The sequence below is a fragment of the Ambystoma mexicanum genome, chromosome 6q, assembly GCF_040938575.1.
Source record: "Ambystoma mexicanum isolate Mex_15411 chromosome 6q, UKY_AmexF1_1, whole genome shotgun sequence".
Taxonomy (NCBI): domain Eukaryota; kingdom Metazoa; phylum Chordata; class Amphibia; order Caudata; family Ambystomatidae; genus Ambystoma; species Ambystoma mexicanum.
The window spans coordinates 301,560,985-301,577,817 of record NC_090937.1 but is presented as its reverse complement, the minus strand read 5'-3'; the positions used below and the strand labels follow the sequence as shown (position 1 = coordinate 301,577,817).

The 16,833-nt window shown below is 46.0% G+C and overlaps 1 protein-coding gene across 1 annotated transcript in view; it reads left to right on the top strand.

Annotated features, from left to right (window-relative positions):
- The window catches only part of LOC138515508 (albumin 2-like), a 267,416-nt gene extending 251,439 nt beyond the window's left edge, over positions 1 to 15,977 (top strand). The window contains exon 7 of the mRNA XM_069630315.1: positions 13,140 to 15,977. Within this exon, the coding sequence (XP_069486416.1) occupies positions 13,140 to 13,290 (151 nt within the window). The 3' untranslated portion in view covers positions 13,291 to 15,977. The remainder of the gene's footprint in view (positions 1 to 13,139) is intronic.
- Positions 15,978 to 16,833: the final 856 nt, after the last annotated feature.

Sequence of the window (16,833 nt, the reverse complement as noted above, 5' to 3'; positions counted from 1 at the left end):
GCCATTTGGAGCCAGGAGCCTTGATGTGGACATCTACCTGCTGTGCCTGGAGCTACAGAGGCCAGCCAACCATGCCAGGGCCCTGGGAGCGCAGGGGGTGGTGGGGATGAGGAGAAAGAGGAGGAGAGCAGCACCAGCAGGGCGGCCAGCCATCCCCAGGGTCAGGCCAACACCCTGGCCCCTTACTCATGGTCAGTTGGTGAGCGAGTATAGGCTGGACAGGGCAACCATCACCCAGTTGCTGGACACAATCCAGGCTGACATCGGCAGCCGCATAGCTATCAGCACTGCAGTGCCCCCGCTTGTGAAGCTTGTGTCCGTGCTACAATTCCTCGGGACTGGCAGCTACCAACAAACCGTTGCCATGATGCATGGCATGGCCCAATCCACCTTCAGTGCCAAGCTGGGACAGGTGCTGGATGCACTGTTGATCCATGTGAATGACCACATTGCATTGCCAGCCACACAGGCACAGGAGAAGCAGCTGAGGGGTCAATTCCATGCCATCGCCCAAGTTCCGAATGTAATAGCAACCTTAGACTGCACACATGTAGCACTCGTACCATCCCAGGCACATGAGGCAGCCTACAGAAACCGGAAAAATTACCATTCCCTGAATGTGTAGATGACATGTGGCCCTGACCTTACCTTCAGCCACTGCTGTGCCGCTACCCAGGATCCACCCACGACTCCATGGTCCTGTGCAACAGTACCCTGCCAGCGTACATGGCAAGGCACCGAGGTCAAAACACATGGATGCTGGGTGAGTACACATGTAGTCCGTAATGCATGTTGAATTACATCTGATGGGGCTGGTCACACACAGTGAAATCCCTGCATGCCAATAGGCAGCACCAGCACTGCAACATTCCCATGCATGTACCTTGCACAAGAACCCTTGGACATGTCCAACACAGCAGAACACACCCACTCTGGATTGCAAAGACATGTGGCAGCACAGTCACATATGGAAGCCCTACTACCACAAAGCCACATATGTGTGTTGCAGTATAGATTCCCACCCTAACACAGCACAGACATTCCACTCTGGCCACCCGACAGCCATGCCAATGTTACACGAAAATAGGCACATTGACAAAAGCACTACACAAAACTAGTCTGATTAACGACAATGTACATCCCTGAAAAACTGACCCCTGATTGGCCAATCACATGCCTGGATAACTGTACACAACAGTGCCAACCAGCAAATGCAACAGCAGCCAAAGGGAATGCCAATGACACATGGGCTAACCACATGTCGCATGCACAAGCAGATAGAAGGGTCCCCTCCTCCAGTGACAAGGGACAGAGCACTGTTACATTTAGAAACAGAGGCGTTGCAAGTTGTAAGTACTCCATTGATTCAATGCCGTCCCTAGCACAGCACACTCCACAATGCAAGTGACCAAATGATAAGTAGGCCACATGAAATACACGAGTGTGATGCACATAACAACTCACATATACATAGATACACAGCTGTATGGCAACATCACACCATGTATGTCATAGAAGTCAAAGGGTGTATGCCAACATTGCAATGAGATAGCATGACCTATTCAACACGAACTTGATCCTGCTGACAATGTCACTGATGACTGAGCCGTGTGCACCCACTGAACCTACCTTGTCCTCATACCTGCATTCTCTCCCCTGCAGGTGATTCTGGATATCCCCAGTACACATGGCTCATGACCCCTGTGCGCCATCCACACACTGCAGCTGAGCGGGCATACAACATTGCTCATGGACGTACACGCATCTGCTTGGAGAGGGCATTTGGACTGCTGAAGGCATGCTTCCGGTGCCTAGACCGTACGGGAGGGGCATTGATGTATGCACCCGAAAAAGTTGGTAAAATTGTACTTACATGTGCCATGCTGCACAACATTGGCTGTCGCAGGAATGTGCCACTGCCCCCCGATGCTCATGTGCAGCCACCTGAGGATGGGAGTGAAAAAGATGATGTGGCAGAAGGTGCTGCACGTGCACACAGGAATGGGGTGAGGGAGGGGAGGTTGGCCAAACAGGGCTTGATTGAGAATTACTTTTGATACGGGTGATGGCTACATTTTGTACATGTCACTTGGACATTAAAGAGCACTTAATCACAATCACAACTGTCCATGCATTGTATGAATTTTAAACATGATTTATTTGAATATTGTCAATCCCCCCTCCCCCCAATGAACACCCAGCACACGATCCCCCCTCCCCCAATGAACACCCAGCAAACAATCCCCCCTCCCCCCAATGAACACCCAGCACACAATCCCCCCCAATGGGCACCCAGCACACAATCCCCCCTCCCCTCAATCAACACCCAGCACACAATCCTTCCTCCCCCAGGTAACTCCTCACAACAGTGCAGGTAGGTGCATGTTCTCAGGGCACCCACAACAATGCCATGTCCAACTATGATGGTCGCGGGTGCTTTCCATGTCCTGGCCCTTCTGGTGTGCGGGATCTCAATGGCGCCTAGGTGAAGACTCAAGGGATCCCTCCGTGGGTGTAATGGAGGTTGATGGGACTGACCCGGTTGCCTGCAGATGCTGACGGAGAAGGTAGTTCTATTCCCTTGTCTGCTCAGCTAGTGCAGATACTGCCTCGCACAACTCCCGTACCCTTTGGCCAAAACCTGTCAGGGCTGAGGTGCATTGCTCCATCACTCTCCGTGTGCGGGCCTTGTCTCGGGCTATGTACTTGCAGCCATGCCGTATGGATGCGCTGATGGCCTTAATGTGCCGGCTGTGCACTTTAGCATGGATTCCACTTTTGCCTGTTTGGCCTCAATTATGTCCAGATGTCCCATCACAGCTGCTCCCATGACGAAAGGTACCCCTGGTGTGGCAGGTACCGGCCTGCCTGTTGTGCGCAGTTGGGGGGGGCTGCATGGGGACATGTTGGCAACTTGGATGGGGCTGCCGGGCTCTGAGTGCCGGTCTTCAGGGCTGACATATGATGGCGTGTCTACATCTGGCTCTGGCGTCCCCGGTGGGGTTTGAGCTCCCTGTGTGACTGGCCCTGGGGTCCCCTGTGGTGTGCCCATCCCTTCGGCGTCGCTGCTTCTGGGGGAATGCAAATGTCCTGCCTGAGGCGCAGCTGGAGGTGTCAGTCCCACATCGGGCTCTGGCCCACAGGTGACTCCCTCTGCATGGGAAGTCTGCATGGTGGCTTGGGGTGAGCTAGGCGCTGACACCCTATGGCCATGTGGGTGCTGCAGCGGTCTGGTTGGGCTGCGGTGTGGTGATGTGGGATGGGTCCGGCGTCGGTTCCCTTCCAAACGGCCCCTTTGCGGGGTGATGGTGCTGGTCGTGGTACGCTGCCTCGGGCGCTGTGATGGAGTGGCCTCCTCACCGTCATCATCATCCCGTGAAGATCGCCGTGTGCCTGTGTGGTACATAGGGTGTGGATTGAGATCATTGCAACCTACATAAGTATCAAGCAGTTCATGCCATCAAGTGGGATTGTAGGCAGTAGAAATTACGCATGGCACTTGCATTTTGTCCAATCCCCATGTAGTGATTGGTGGAATGTGTGAGTGTGGAGGAACACTGCATGGAAGTGTTTGTGTGCCATCATCGCATGCGAGATTGGGATGCACCATGCTCAAGGTCCTGGGGGTGTATTCATGCACACTCACACTCTACGTAGCTGTCCCATGGCTATGGATTTCTGTCCCCTGCCCCTTGTATTGATGCACTGCACGTGCAGGGCAGTCTAGGCGGCACTACGGTTCAGTGATTCTAGGGCTCAGTTATGGGTATCTGCAGTGCCTCACACACATTTTATCACATTCATTCACTCAGGGTCTGCATGTGCGGTCCTTTCAGATGTATGCATTTGGGGAGAGACTCACCTGCTGTCGGCTCGATACCAGTGGCTGCCTCCGCTCCACCTATTCCCTCTATGGTGCCTATGTCAATTAGGGCAGTCATCTTCTCCTCCCAAGGTGTGAGTTTGGGTGGTGGCCATCCTCCAGTGCCCCTGCTTGCACTCCTGTGCTGTGAGAGTATGCCGCGGTCTCTGACACGCAAGTCATTGAGGCGCTTGCGACAACCCTCGCCATCCCAGGGCACGCGCCCCCCTGCAGACACCCTTTGGCCGATGTTCTGCCAGATCTGTGCACGACGCTGCCCACTTGTCTTGCGCTGCTGCATTTCATTATGGTGGATCTCCGCCTCCTCCACCAGTACGGCCAGCTCCTGGTCACTACATTTTGGTTTCCTGACCCTGTCCATGGCTGACTTGCCCCTTGTACGCTCCTGTGACATAATTCACTCTTCCCAGGGGTGGGTGGCTTGCAGGGGCTGTGATATCTGACGGATTGTGATTTCCAAGATGGCCACCGCTTTATTTCCCGTTCCTGCGGTGACGCGTTTCCCGTGTGCTAATAGCACCCGGTTTATCAGCACAGTATGGTGGTAGCGCACGGTGCGCTGGATTTACGGGTTCTTGGGCCTTTTTCCCGAGGAGCGCTATTTGCGCTACCATCATGTCCCTGTGAGCGTCCACGCAAACTCGTAATCTGGCGGACTATCTGCCGGGGGGCTTGGCGTTAGCGCTAATAACGCTCGACGGGAAAACCGCTGCATTACCGCCCAACTCGTGATGACGCCCAAAGTCTTAAGAATCTTTCTTGTCCCAATGTTGCGAATAGTATTCATGGATTTGGAGTGTTCGAGAGTATCCACAGGAGTACAATGTCTTTTGTCATTATTTTCAGTCATGGTTTATGTTAAATTAACGCTCTAGACAGTCGCTTAGGAAGTGGGGGTGTAAAAGGCCAGGCCCAAGGCCACAAGGCACTGATTGTGTTTGCCCCGGTGTTGCCTGATTTGGTGGTGGAAAACTCACATGTCTTCTTGTGGCCCGAAGAATGCCCTCAGCTCAGTCATTAGGGGCTTTCCTGGGGCTGGGGCAGGTGCAGGCTCCAGCCTTTGTTGTGATGCACACAGGAAAGTGTACCAGACAAGCAAGCCTCTGTGTTTGTCCTCAGTCTATAGGAGGTTGGAAGAGGTGGTAGGCCAACCCTTGGAGTCTCTTTGCTTCTCTTGGCATGTGTCAGGGCGGGGGCAAGGATTTATACTGCTTTAAGCACAAGGTCATCTGCCGCCACTGCCTTATAATGGTGCCACATTTGACGTTTTTCAGGCCAAAATATCAGACCTGGATGGCCCTTTGCTGGTGGTGCCCCAGGCAGCGGCCTAGTATTGCCTTTTTGTAGCAGTGGCCCTACAACGTGTGGCTCAGTACTCGTTGAGATCTCCCATCAGTTATGGACGAGGAACATACACATTCATTGCTCGCATTGGAGGCAATTGGAGGCAGAGTAACAAAAAAGGAGGCCGCGTTTATCCATTTGCAAACCTTGTTGAAAATGGTAGCCAATAAATCATTATGCCACGTGAGACTTATTACTTTCAATGTCGGTGCAGTTAAGCAGAGTGTCTACACTTCCCATCTCCCATCAGCACTTCCTGACAGGTAGTTCCCTGACCTCACGAATCAGACTGATGATGTCACCGCTTTGAAAAAGAGACCGCAGGATGTACGTACATGTGACACTATTGAACCAAGTCCCATATATTTTCTAGACTTTCTATAGATGTGAATCTGGGAGGTAGCACTATCATGCCAAAGAAAGTCAGTGCCAGCCATAACATCTTCAAACGCCTTAACACTGTGCAGCCTGCTATTAATACATGCCTGGCAAAATTTCTGAAAGCAAGTGTTCTTGGGGCACTCATTTAAGAGCACTTTGTAAAGCAGCGGGGGGCGGAGGGAACACACTTTTTGTCACTCATGCAGTCCACACGAAATGACTGTTATATACGTTTTCTAAAAGTGTTATTTTTTAGCATTATGCCGCTGTATATTCAGTCTCCAAGTGAGCCCGTGTTCACCCACCTCCGAAAAGCTCTTATCCCTATGGCAGCTTCCCTATCACATACACCTCCCGGAAAGCGACGCCAGGGAAGTAGGAGCAGGTACATATATATATATATATATATATATATATATATATTTATTTATTATGTTTTGCCTTGGTTATACTTATTCAAACCTTTAGCACTTACAAAGAAACATATTAAAAGATAGCACAAAAATGGATAAAAACCAAGTTCTATGTACATTTCGATATGACTTAAAATTACAATGATTCAATGAATGGCAAATTAGCACTAGTATGAGTTGTGATGTTAAAATCATAGTAATTAAAATCAAAACAAATAAATAAATAGGATGTGTATGCTCTTGATTAAACCTCTAATTAAATTAGACAATCAGTAAAAGCAACTTTCCAGGCATGATAAGCAGCAGCCGACATTACAATTGATTCCGCCCTGAAGGTGCTGCTCCAGAACTGCTTGGTTTCAATAAAATTAATGCTCGTTACATGACTGGAGTAACTCTTCAAGTAATATGGCATCAGCTTGGAACATCTAATGAGGAGGTTACGTGCCATTTCAGTGGTCGAGTTACAAAGACGGCAAGTCCGCTCCTCACGAGGTAAATTGAAACATTGCCTGTGTGCTCTCTGGGCGGTAGTATATTGAAACATAGATATGTAAGAAATCGACAAAGTTCGAAGTTATGGTGCGCATAGCTTAGTCAAGTATGATCTTGGAGAGTTTTGTTTGAGGCTCTGTGTGCTATATGCCACAGAGCCTCAAATTTACATCATTTCTTTTTCGCTAAAAGGTGAAGGTTTTTTATCATGTCAGAAACTCTGGTTTTATTGTTTAAGATTTCTAAAAAATTGGTGAGTTGTTTCATTTCGTTAAATACTATTTCAAAATTGCTAAAGTGACTGAGTGCCGTAGAGAGTAAGTCAGACAAAAAGTTTTGGAGCACTCCTGGAATAATGGTTTGCCAAAAGGCCTATTAATGTATCCAATCCTGGGTCGGTAGTGATAATCTTATGAAAAAGGCTGCAGCGTTGTTGAAGCCGTTGAAGCCATAGTGAAGGGACGGAGCGTACCCCCATTTCACTATGAAGGGCCTCGACTGGCACAGAGGCAGGAACTCCCAGTATTGAGCGCTAAAGCTTGCCTTCGAATTTGTCCACCCAGCCCAATTTGGACTCTGTTAGTACTGCAAGGCCGCAAAGAATCCCAAGTTACATGCTCCTCTGATAAATCAGAGTCAAGCCCTCGAAATTAGAGCCCCCTTTTTTAGTAATGAATTTCTTGAGGTAAGACCATTTCTTTCGAATTTTTGGTCGAATAAAATCACCATAAAAATCGATGGGCGGGGATGCACTAATTGGGGTGCCTAGATATAAATATCGATCCACTCTTTCCAAAGGGGCTCCATATAACTGCCAACAATACTTGTTCTCTTTTGCTTTGCCACCAAACACCAATATTTTCGTTTTTGCAACATTAACCTTGAGGTGGTTCTTGGTGGCATAAGAGGAAAGAGTGCCTAACGAGTGCTGCAATCCAATGGGGGTTAACCCCAGGACAGCAGTATCGCCGACGTATCCAACCCAGGAAACTGGGGAGCCACCAATATGGGGGGGGGGGGGATTCCGCGCCTCAGTAATGGCAAGACCCATGTCAGCCACATAAAGATTATAAAGCACAGGGGCTAGCACTCACCCCTGCTTTAAACCAATGTTAACCGGGATTTCCTACGAAATTTCCCCCTCCCGTTTGGTGCGCACCACAACCACTGTATCAGAATACAAGGCAGAGATAAAGAATAACAAGGATGGATCTATTTCCCAGGCTGTTAATTTCATCCAAAGAATAGGGTGAGACACCGTATCAAAAGCCTTTGTGAAGTCAATGAAGGAAAGATAGAGTTTGCTCTTAGCTTTGCTCTTACATGGCGACATGACATAGTGAAGGGCGCATACATTATGTAAGATGTTGTGCCCTTTACGAAATCCTGCAGCAGATATATAGTGTGACGTTCTGATCGTTGGATCAATTACCATGAATTGCAACAATGATTAAGTAAATAGTGTTATTCAGTCACATATGAAAAGAGCGTGATATTCAGTTATTCATTATTAATATGATAGTGCACATATGACTTTTGAGAAAACAGCATTCTTGAGCTGTGTTCGGTTATGTCTGGTCATTGTTAGGCCTGCATCCTACCTACAGGTAATAGAGCAGATAAGGGCTATTTGACATTCGCAAGCAGAGGAACTGCTTTGGATCAGGCTCTGAGTTTAGGAATAATGGGCCCTATTCACAGAGATCTCTTCTGGAGCAAAGCAGGAGGTGTCTGAGATATCTTGGTTGTTAACACCTTAAATCTTTGAGGACAGGCATCGTGCTTTTATTATGAAGTTGTTGCATAAAGTTGGTCTATGAGAAAAAAACGGAAATAAACGAAATTGGGCAAATACATTGAAAATACATTCAAGTTTAAAAAACAAATAAGCCACAGCAAAAAAAAACAAGGGAGCGATGCTAAAGAGTTAATAGGGTAAACGTTGAAATGGTTAGTGTGGAGGAGAAAGGGAAGGAAGTAGGAGTACATGTGGACTGTGGTGTGGAGACCACATGAAAATATCTAAAAAGTAAACAATTTCATGTTTTCGTTTCAGGATCGATTTATATTGTACTGATCACATAGAAGTACAAAGTGGCGAAGCGCTTTAAACATGTTTTGCCTGTGGTTAAGATAGTGGATTCAGGTTGTGCCTTTTTGTGTCAAGTTTCAATGTACCCACTTCTATCCCAAAGTCTGAATATGGTAAAGACGATTAATGAATGTGAATTGAGCGAATCCTCCTGATGAATAAACCCATGGTGTTGCGGTAATAGAATCTCTGCTTCTCACTTCATGGAGCAAGTGGGAAAAATCGTTACTACACGAAGACTGTCCCCAAAAATAGCCTGTTATTAGATTAATCCAGAAGCGAAACTGGTGTGGCAGCCATTTTGAAAGAATGAATCCATCGAAAATCCCCAGTTTCCAGTAGAAATTCGACCAAAGTGAAGAAGGAATCTGGAGGAGACGCGTAAAGTTCAGAGAGGGCGAGCAGCATCGCAAGGTCAAATTCCCAAGGAAGAGCTGGAGGTGCCAGTGGAGTGGTGGCAAAGGAGGCACCCTAGCTGTTCAGTAGACATCATGTGAAGAGGACCAGTGCCCGGGAGTGGACCTGGATGTAGGAGGCCTTCATAGTAGCCATTTCCACTCGCCCAAGCACCATCAACAATGCCAATACTTGGTGGATTGACCTCAAGCGCTTCTTCCACTCTGGTGGCTAAGCACCGGAAGACGGGTATAGTCAAAAGATGAGTTAGCTTTCCACTGTCTGCCCTGCAGCATTGGGAGAATAGAGCCCCGTCTGCCCATGTCAAGAGAAGAACTGAGGACATTGTCTCCCAGAAGCCGGGAGCAGAAACATGTGTAGCTGGGGTTGAATCCAATTCCAACGTATGTGCCCCCCCCACTAGTCTACCTCACACAACAAAGCGTACATCTGAACAGGTGTCCTATAGATAGCTATGTATCAGGCATGCTTAACATAGTATTGTGTGTTGACCCACACAAACTGTACAGGTGCTACCCCCCACTGCCACCATTATCACTGCCACAATGCTAACATGCACCACCTCATCCTCCCATCACCACTCATGTACTCCTAGCCATCTACACTGCCTCTTTCCCACCCCTGCAACAATAGCCATGGCAGGTGGCCAGAAAACTCTGGATAGCTGGCCCATGTCCAGAAAGGCACCCACCAAGGGGCCTCGCCACACCCTGTGTTTGCACATCCTCTTTTGCCAACCCCACTGGCGGTACCTGAGGATATCCTGTGCTGCATTGAGCCTGAGGAGGCTGTGCCATTTGGTGGGGTGGTGGGATACATCTGAAAAAGGTGCTCCGCAGTAGTCAGGTCAGGGTGTAGGAGGGCTAGAATGATTCCCATCATCATGATCTCAATGCCATGGTTCATACCACTGATGATGACAACAGGGTTTACCTTGGAGGTACTGGTGGTGCAGTCAGACCCCTCTTGGCACAACTCCACTTCCCACCGGGGCCGGACAGACAACACCCTGGGGGCCCTGGTGCTATATCCAGCCCCATGCACTGCTGGAGAAGCTCTGCGTCATGGGCCACAGACAAGACAACCATGAGCTTCTGGCATCTGTGGCAGTGGAGGAGCTTTATGGAGTGGAAGGAGTGGAAGCAGGGAGGCAGAGTATCCAGGATGTGCAGGGTGCAGCAATCATGTACCAGTGCATGAGGTGGAGCACCAATGCCATGGACACCAGACTTTCCCATGTATCTGGTATGTTGAAGAAGCTGCAATTGCCCCACACTCATCAGGACCTGGACAGGTCCTCTGACACACCCCTCTATGCAGAGCATAGGCCCTTCCAGGACATTGCGGCATGGACATAAACATTCTGTGGCATAAAGAAGCAATTTATGGGATGGCAAGAAATAATATGTTTACTCTATTTTTGTGGCACATTTATATTGACAGGATGGTATGAGAAAACCCAGGTGCAAGAGCCAGGGCGCACGCAAGATGCAGTGTGGGTGAGCCCGCAAGAGAGCCAGGTTGTCATGATTTGTCCAATTTCTATGTGGTCTATTTTATCAATTTAATTGAAAAAGTCCCAGATGTTGAAGTGTTTGCTTTACTCTACCTTTTCTGTTTGACATGCATGTTTATTTTATGTTACTTTTACTGGTCATTTTTCACATCTATATTCCCCATTCTCCAGTCACCTGCAGCCCTCACACTCACCAACACCTCTTACATTCACTAATTTTCCATCACAACTTACACTCTCAAACCTCCCACTCTGCCAGTCGTGTACATACTCATTAGCACTGTTGCACAGTCAAGTCACAACTCACACGCTGCGACTCGAGCACCCCGGCCCCTGCCACACTTCCAACGGTATTCTCAATTCGTACCTTACGCTGTCCAGTTCATCTTCCATTCTCTGGCCTTTCATTCTTTCTCTGTATTTTTTTGCCCCAGTCTCCGGCTTGTTCCCCCAATCTCACTCGTGCATCTTGCATCCTTTCTCCCACTCTATTGCACTCTTCCTCCCATCCTCTCTCCCAGTCTGCTGCTCACTCCTACTTTTCCCGGGTACTCCCTCTCTGGCCCTCATCTCCCTCTCTGGCCTCTGGCCCACTGCTCACTCTCTAGCCCATGGCTCATTCTCTGCCCATTGTTCCCTCTCTGACTTCTGAGTGCTCCAAAGAAATTGTCCTATAATTCCTGCCACACAATCTTCCCATTGCCTCATCAAATCACACCATGTCCAACCACATATCACACTCCAACGCATCACACTATGCCCGATCACATCATGCACTATCACACTACCCTGAATCCTGCCTCATCCCATCACACCACGCTAACCACCCTGACGTCATATAAACCAGACACATCTAGTAAGCCAAACTGGGAGACAACCACCCTGACGTCATATAAACCAGACACATCTAGTAAGCTGAACTGGGAGACAATAAAACCACACGTGGCCCACTCGTATTGATGAGCTCTCATTTGAACTTGCACCCCACAACGGGGAGGATGTCACTTCAGGCTAAGTATTACACAATAAATAAAACTTGTCACCATTACCCAACTAAAGGGTACTTGTTGTAATGTAGCTTAGAGGTGGAGTGTTGTGAGGTCATAGGTTGGTGGAATATGATGGGTGGAGTGTTCTACAGTTGACCGTTGGGCTTGGACTGAGAGAGAGCTGTTATGTATGGGTATGAGGGCAAGCTCAGTGTTTTCCCTTTTTATGTCTTGTCAAGCGTGTCCCCTACCATCCCTCGTATATCATGAAGGAGTACAGGACTAGGACAATAAAACATCGTGTAACTTACCTTGGTGTCCAGGATCCGTCCTTTATTACAGTACTCATTCTATCGACGGTAAAAGGAAATGAGGCAGAAATTACCCTTAAGGAAGTCGAACATATGCACCCAGGCTCCACACAGATCTCTGGAGATCTCCACAAACCTGAACCAGGCCTCAGGGGACAAACTTGCTTAATGCAGACAAACCTCTGCCAATCCTTTATCACCAACTTACAAGGACGTCAATTCACTAAAATGCCAGGGGTAGCGTTAGTGACATCACATATGTGATGACTTCACAGGAGATTACATCACTTGATCTTTGATCTCAGTGAATTACAGAAAGTGAGGTCATGTGAGCTTTGTCCATAACAACATCACAAGAAGTGACATCACTTATGTAAAAACCCACAATAAGGATACATAAATCAAACAAGACATAGTTATACTAAAGGAGACAATAGCTCATTTAACTACCAACCCCACAAGGGCACTGCTTTGTTATGCCATGGGTGCAGACATGATATGCCAGGGGCACACCCAGCAGACCCATGAAAAGCTAGGTGCACTGCCTACCAGTACAGCCTCATATGGATATGTGCGGTCCTCTTATACCAGTCATAGCCTCACATGCCTGGTGTAGTGGTCATATGCAAGCTACAGTCCCCCATACCGTGGCACTGCCTTTTCATGCCAGCACAGCCTCATATAGATAGGTATGGTCATCTTATGCCAGTTGTAGCTTCATATGCCTGGTATGGTAATCATATCCAAGGTACAGTCTTCCTTCCCCCTCCACTACCCTTTTCTGTGCACTTACTCTTTCGGAATTGTCCCTGGACTTAGTATGATAGTAACAAATGTTTGTCTCCCCCCCCCCCCCCTTGTTACCCCTCCTCCCCCTCCAGCACTATCTGAAATGTTGTCAGGCCTAGTGAGATAGTTGCTTGTTTTGTTCCTGTCCCTCTACTCTCCTCTCCTCTCCTCTCCTCTCTTCTCCTCTCCCTCACCTCGTGTAATTCTCCGGCTCTGCCAGAAATGTCATCAGGCCTAGTACGGTAGTCGCCTGCTGTTCCCATTTCCTTCCTATCTATGTCTTAGCTCTTGCACTATCTGAAATGTCGCTAGGCCGAGTACGATAGTTAATTTCACATTCTTGTTGTTCATGGCCTGTAAAAATGTTTGGAATTTTCCCTTGTTCCCTCCCTTGTCGTGAACCGCTTTGAATCACATTGTGTATAGGCGCTATATAAATGAACTATCATATCATATATGGAAAGAGATTTTTTGAATTTTCTGCTAATAAAATGTCTGTTATATTGCAGGAGTGCATATGAATATTCACGCCGACACACAGACCAAAGCATCAATGCAATTCTGAATTACTCCTATAATATCAGCAATGCTGTCATTCATTGTTGTGCAACAAACGGATCCCGTGTTTGCCTTGCCCAACTTTCAACATTCTTTGACTGAGCTGTGTTTTCCATATTGGAAGCCCCTTTGACAATGGAAACCCATCGACTGCTCTTTGCCGCAGCAGTGGATTTAATCAGACTTATGCGAGGACACCTCATCCACCCCTAGTATTTCCAGCCAAATCTGCTTTGAAACAGTCAGTTCTGCTGAATCTATAATGAAATGGCCTTACTTTTAAAACAGTAGTCACCCCTGTGGGGTTACTTTAGACTGGAGTAAAGACTGGATCCTATGTAAGTGTCATTTGGAGGTGCTCCTGTTCACTTCTAGGTTAATACCTCCTGAAATATTTGACTGCTTGGTAAAAGTGTTGTGAGCAGCCAGAACGCAGTTTATCGTCATTTTACATGCTCCACGTGACTCAATAGGTCCCCACATATATCAGTCAGATGGAGACTATTTAGGCCTGTATTTTTAGAGAATTGGGCTTTTGGGCTTGAGATCTGATATGCAAGGTTAGTGAATCCCATGTTCAAAGAATAGTAATATCTAAATCATTTCATGATCTAGTGGAATCAGCCCCTTGTGTGATTGTGTGGGTTGGAATATTGCACATTGTGTATTAGTTTTTTGATTGGTGTACATCCAATCTTAACTCCCACATCTCATGGACAATCTTCTTGAGTCACAACAGTCTTACTTCTGGTACTCGTCCAGCATGGTAAGTGGGGTCTGTCTTCTGCACTCGAGTGTTTGTGTGGGAGGCTAGTATTGACGTGCAATGACATTTTCAGAAGATGGTGATCATGGCCGACCCATGAAGTCCAGCGGGAGAGAAGAGCAGCAGTCCTTCCACAATGCTCTTGGCTCTGCACTCAGTCAGACATGCAATGTTTAGAAGAAAATGCATTGAATTGACGATTACTTGAATTGACAATTACTTGCTGATTCCTTGGTAGCATAGCCTGCATACAAAGGCTCAGACTTTAAGTTCTAGGTGAAATCAAGTGGATGTGTCAATTAAAAATGTAAAGCAAATGACCGCTACAAATGCTGAAATGTTCATTTGGAGTGTGACACCAATAAAAAGAGACATTGTAATAATTGGTAAAATGTTGAAAAGGATCAATTTCCTGTTTAACTAAAAGAGACCTTCCATTTTTGGCATATAATTTATTCATATTAACGTGTGTTCTTCCAAAAATGTTCAAATCCACAAATACCTGAGTGACTTAACACCAGGATGTCCAAAAAGCTATCAATGGTCTTAAACATTGTAAACATATTTTAGTCATATTCAAAGGTCAATTAACCAAAGGTTTCATCAGTCCAAAATTATATGTTGTCATTATGTTTCTTTCCTGCTGAAATGCAGTCCGTCCCAGATTCAAAGTTTTTCATATCCCATTAGGATCACTGATTTTCAATCATTGTTTTATATTTTCCAGTTCCTTTCTATTATCATGGCCGCTTCTGCGGACTCTTGACCTTGCATTCTTTGTTTTAATTTGAACCTATCTCAAAGAAACAACATCCCAGATTATTTGGTCAAATGGGGCAGTTCTTAACATTCCAAGTGATGACCACATAACTCTTTAACTGATTGCATAATCTCTTTTAATTCCGATTACTCAATTCAATTAGTTTGGTTGCAAAAATAATTAAATTGTTATGGGGCGAACAGACAAGCTTGACTCTCCATTACATGTACTTCTTTCGCTCCTTAAGGATCATTCCGAGGTGGCTCCACCACGCCTCGAGGTCTACTTTTCTCTTTTTGTGGTTGATCTCTCATGGCAGCAACTTCGGTGAGACTCAGAGAGGAGCATACACTGGACAGGAGGAGGAAGCAAGTTTCTGCTGTGAGAGATAAACCAAAAGAGACTTCAGAATCAGCGACTCATATGAAAATATCCACTAAATGCTTTATCTGTCATCCTTTTACTAATACAAGTTCATTCAGGGTGTCCAGTTAATATGTCGAATGCATTTTTTCGAATGACAATAATGGCGAAAACATTTGGCCAAATTCTTTTTTGCAAATGTGTTATTTTTTAATTTACATGTTTTTTTTGGTTTCGTGAGTAAAAAAAGGGTTTAAAAAAAGGGGGGGATTTGGGAGGGAACCCCCCATTTCGAACAGAAAAAAAAGACATTTGACATTTTTTTTTCAACCAAATGTTTTCGACATTATGGCATTCGAAAAAATGTCATTCCAAATACTGTAGGTAAACCTTCATTCAGGACATCAAGAACACCTGTCTCACGTTTATTTTTCACTTGTGGAAGGTCTCGTCCCTAATCATAAGCACGGAAAAAACAAGACATTTAACGCACAAGAATGGTAGATAAAATTACAAAGCATACAATGCAAACCAATTTGTTGCTGGGAGGTTTCCCAGCATTTTGTGGCTGCCATCACCAGGGAATATAACCTATGCTGCACGAAATAATAACATTGCTCATTCATGAACAAGCACTGAAACCCTGGGTTAATTTCATCATTATTTATTGACTAAAATCCCAAGGGTGCACTGTCATACTTCATCCTCATCAACAACAAACATTAGGAGGCAAAACATGTCAGCTAAAAATCACAGCAGAAACACTTAACTGACAGAAAGCCTTGTTGATGTGGCTTAGCATGGCATTAACATTTACTTACACAGACTAATCAAAACTTTTGCAGGGGTCTGCAACTCTTGGCTCTCCAGATGTTTTCAGTGGCGGCTTGTGAATTTGATAACTGGAGGGGTGTAAATGTATGCACCTAATATGCGGTAGCAACCAAGCATGACGAAGGAGCCTGAACAAGGGAGGCTCGGGGGAGGGGAGATCATTTTTTAAATAATGGGCTAAAATTAGCATTTTATTGCAATTTTTGAGAAAAATTGAGTACAATGCCACACCGTTTTGCAATCAGTTCTGTATAGTTGCACATGCAAAATCCCAATAGGTGCAACATGATCATGCTGGCTGTTCCCATACATGTCCATGCATGCGGCACCTATATATGCCAGTATTACCATATAATTGGTAACGAAAGGGATAGCCCCTCATGTGGAAGGATGAAGGGCTATTCTACAGTGGAGAACAAAAATGGGGGCTCCAACCACATATACAATTCTTGGCAGTACATTTCTGTTGGAATGCCTGAGTTTATTTGTGTTTTTTTGTTGATTCTATTTCAATGAATTGCTTCAAGTACTAAGCCAAGTATCCTTGTAGGTGAAAAGTTGAACTACAAAATAAAATAAATCCGGAATCTTAAATAACCGCTTTATTGTATTAGCAGGTGTTTTATTACATTTTTTGTTTTTTCTCCATGCAGGTCATAAGCTGCAACAATAATCATACAGAACATAAATACAGTGCAAAAAATATAAAGAATATATATCACAACCAATTTCAAAGTCATTGGTGGGTTAGTAATGTCCATGTGTTCAAAAAGTCACATCAAAACATGCATGGAAAAATTACATTAGAAGTTTGTGTTGTGTATAAATGGATTTCAACAACCAAAGAACCACCATATGCTTGGTAAAGTCAAGTAGACAAGCCAAATCATTTTTAGTTCTATGCTTACTTCCTGACAGCAGA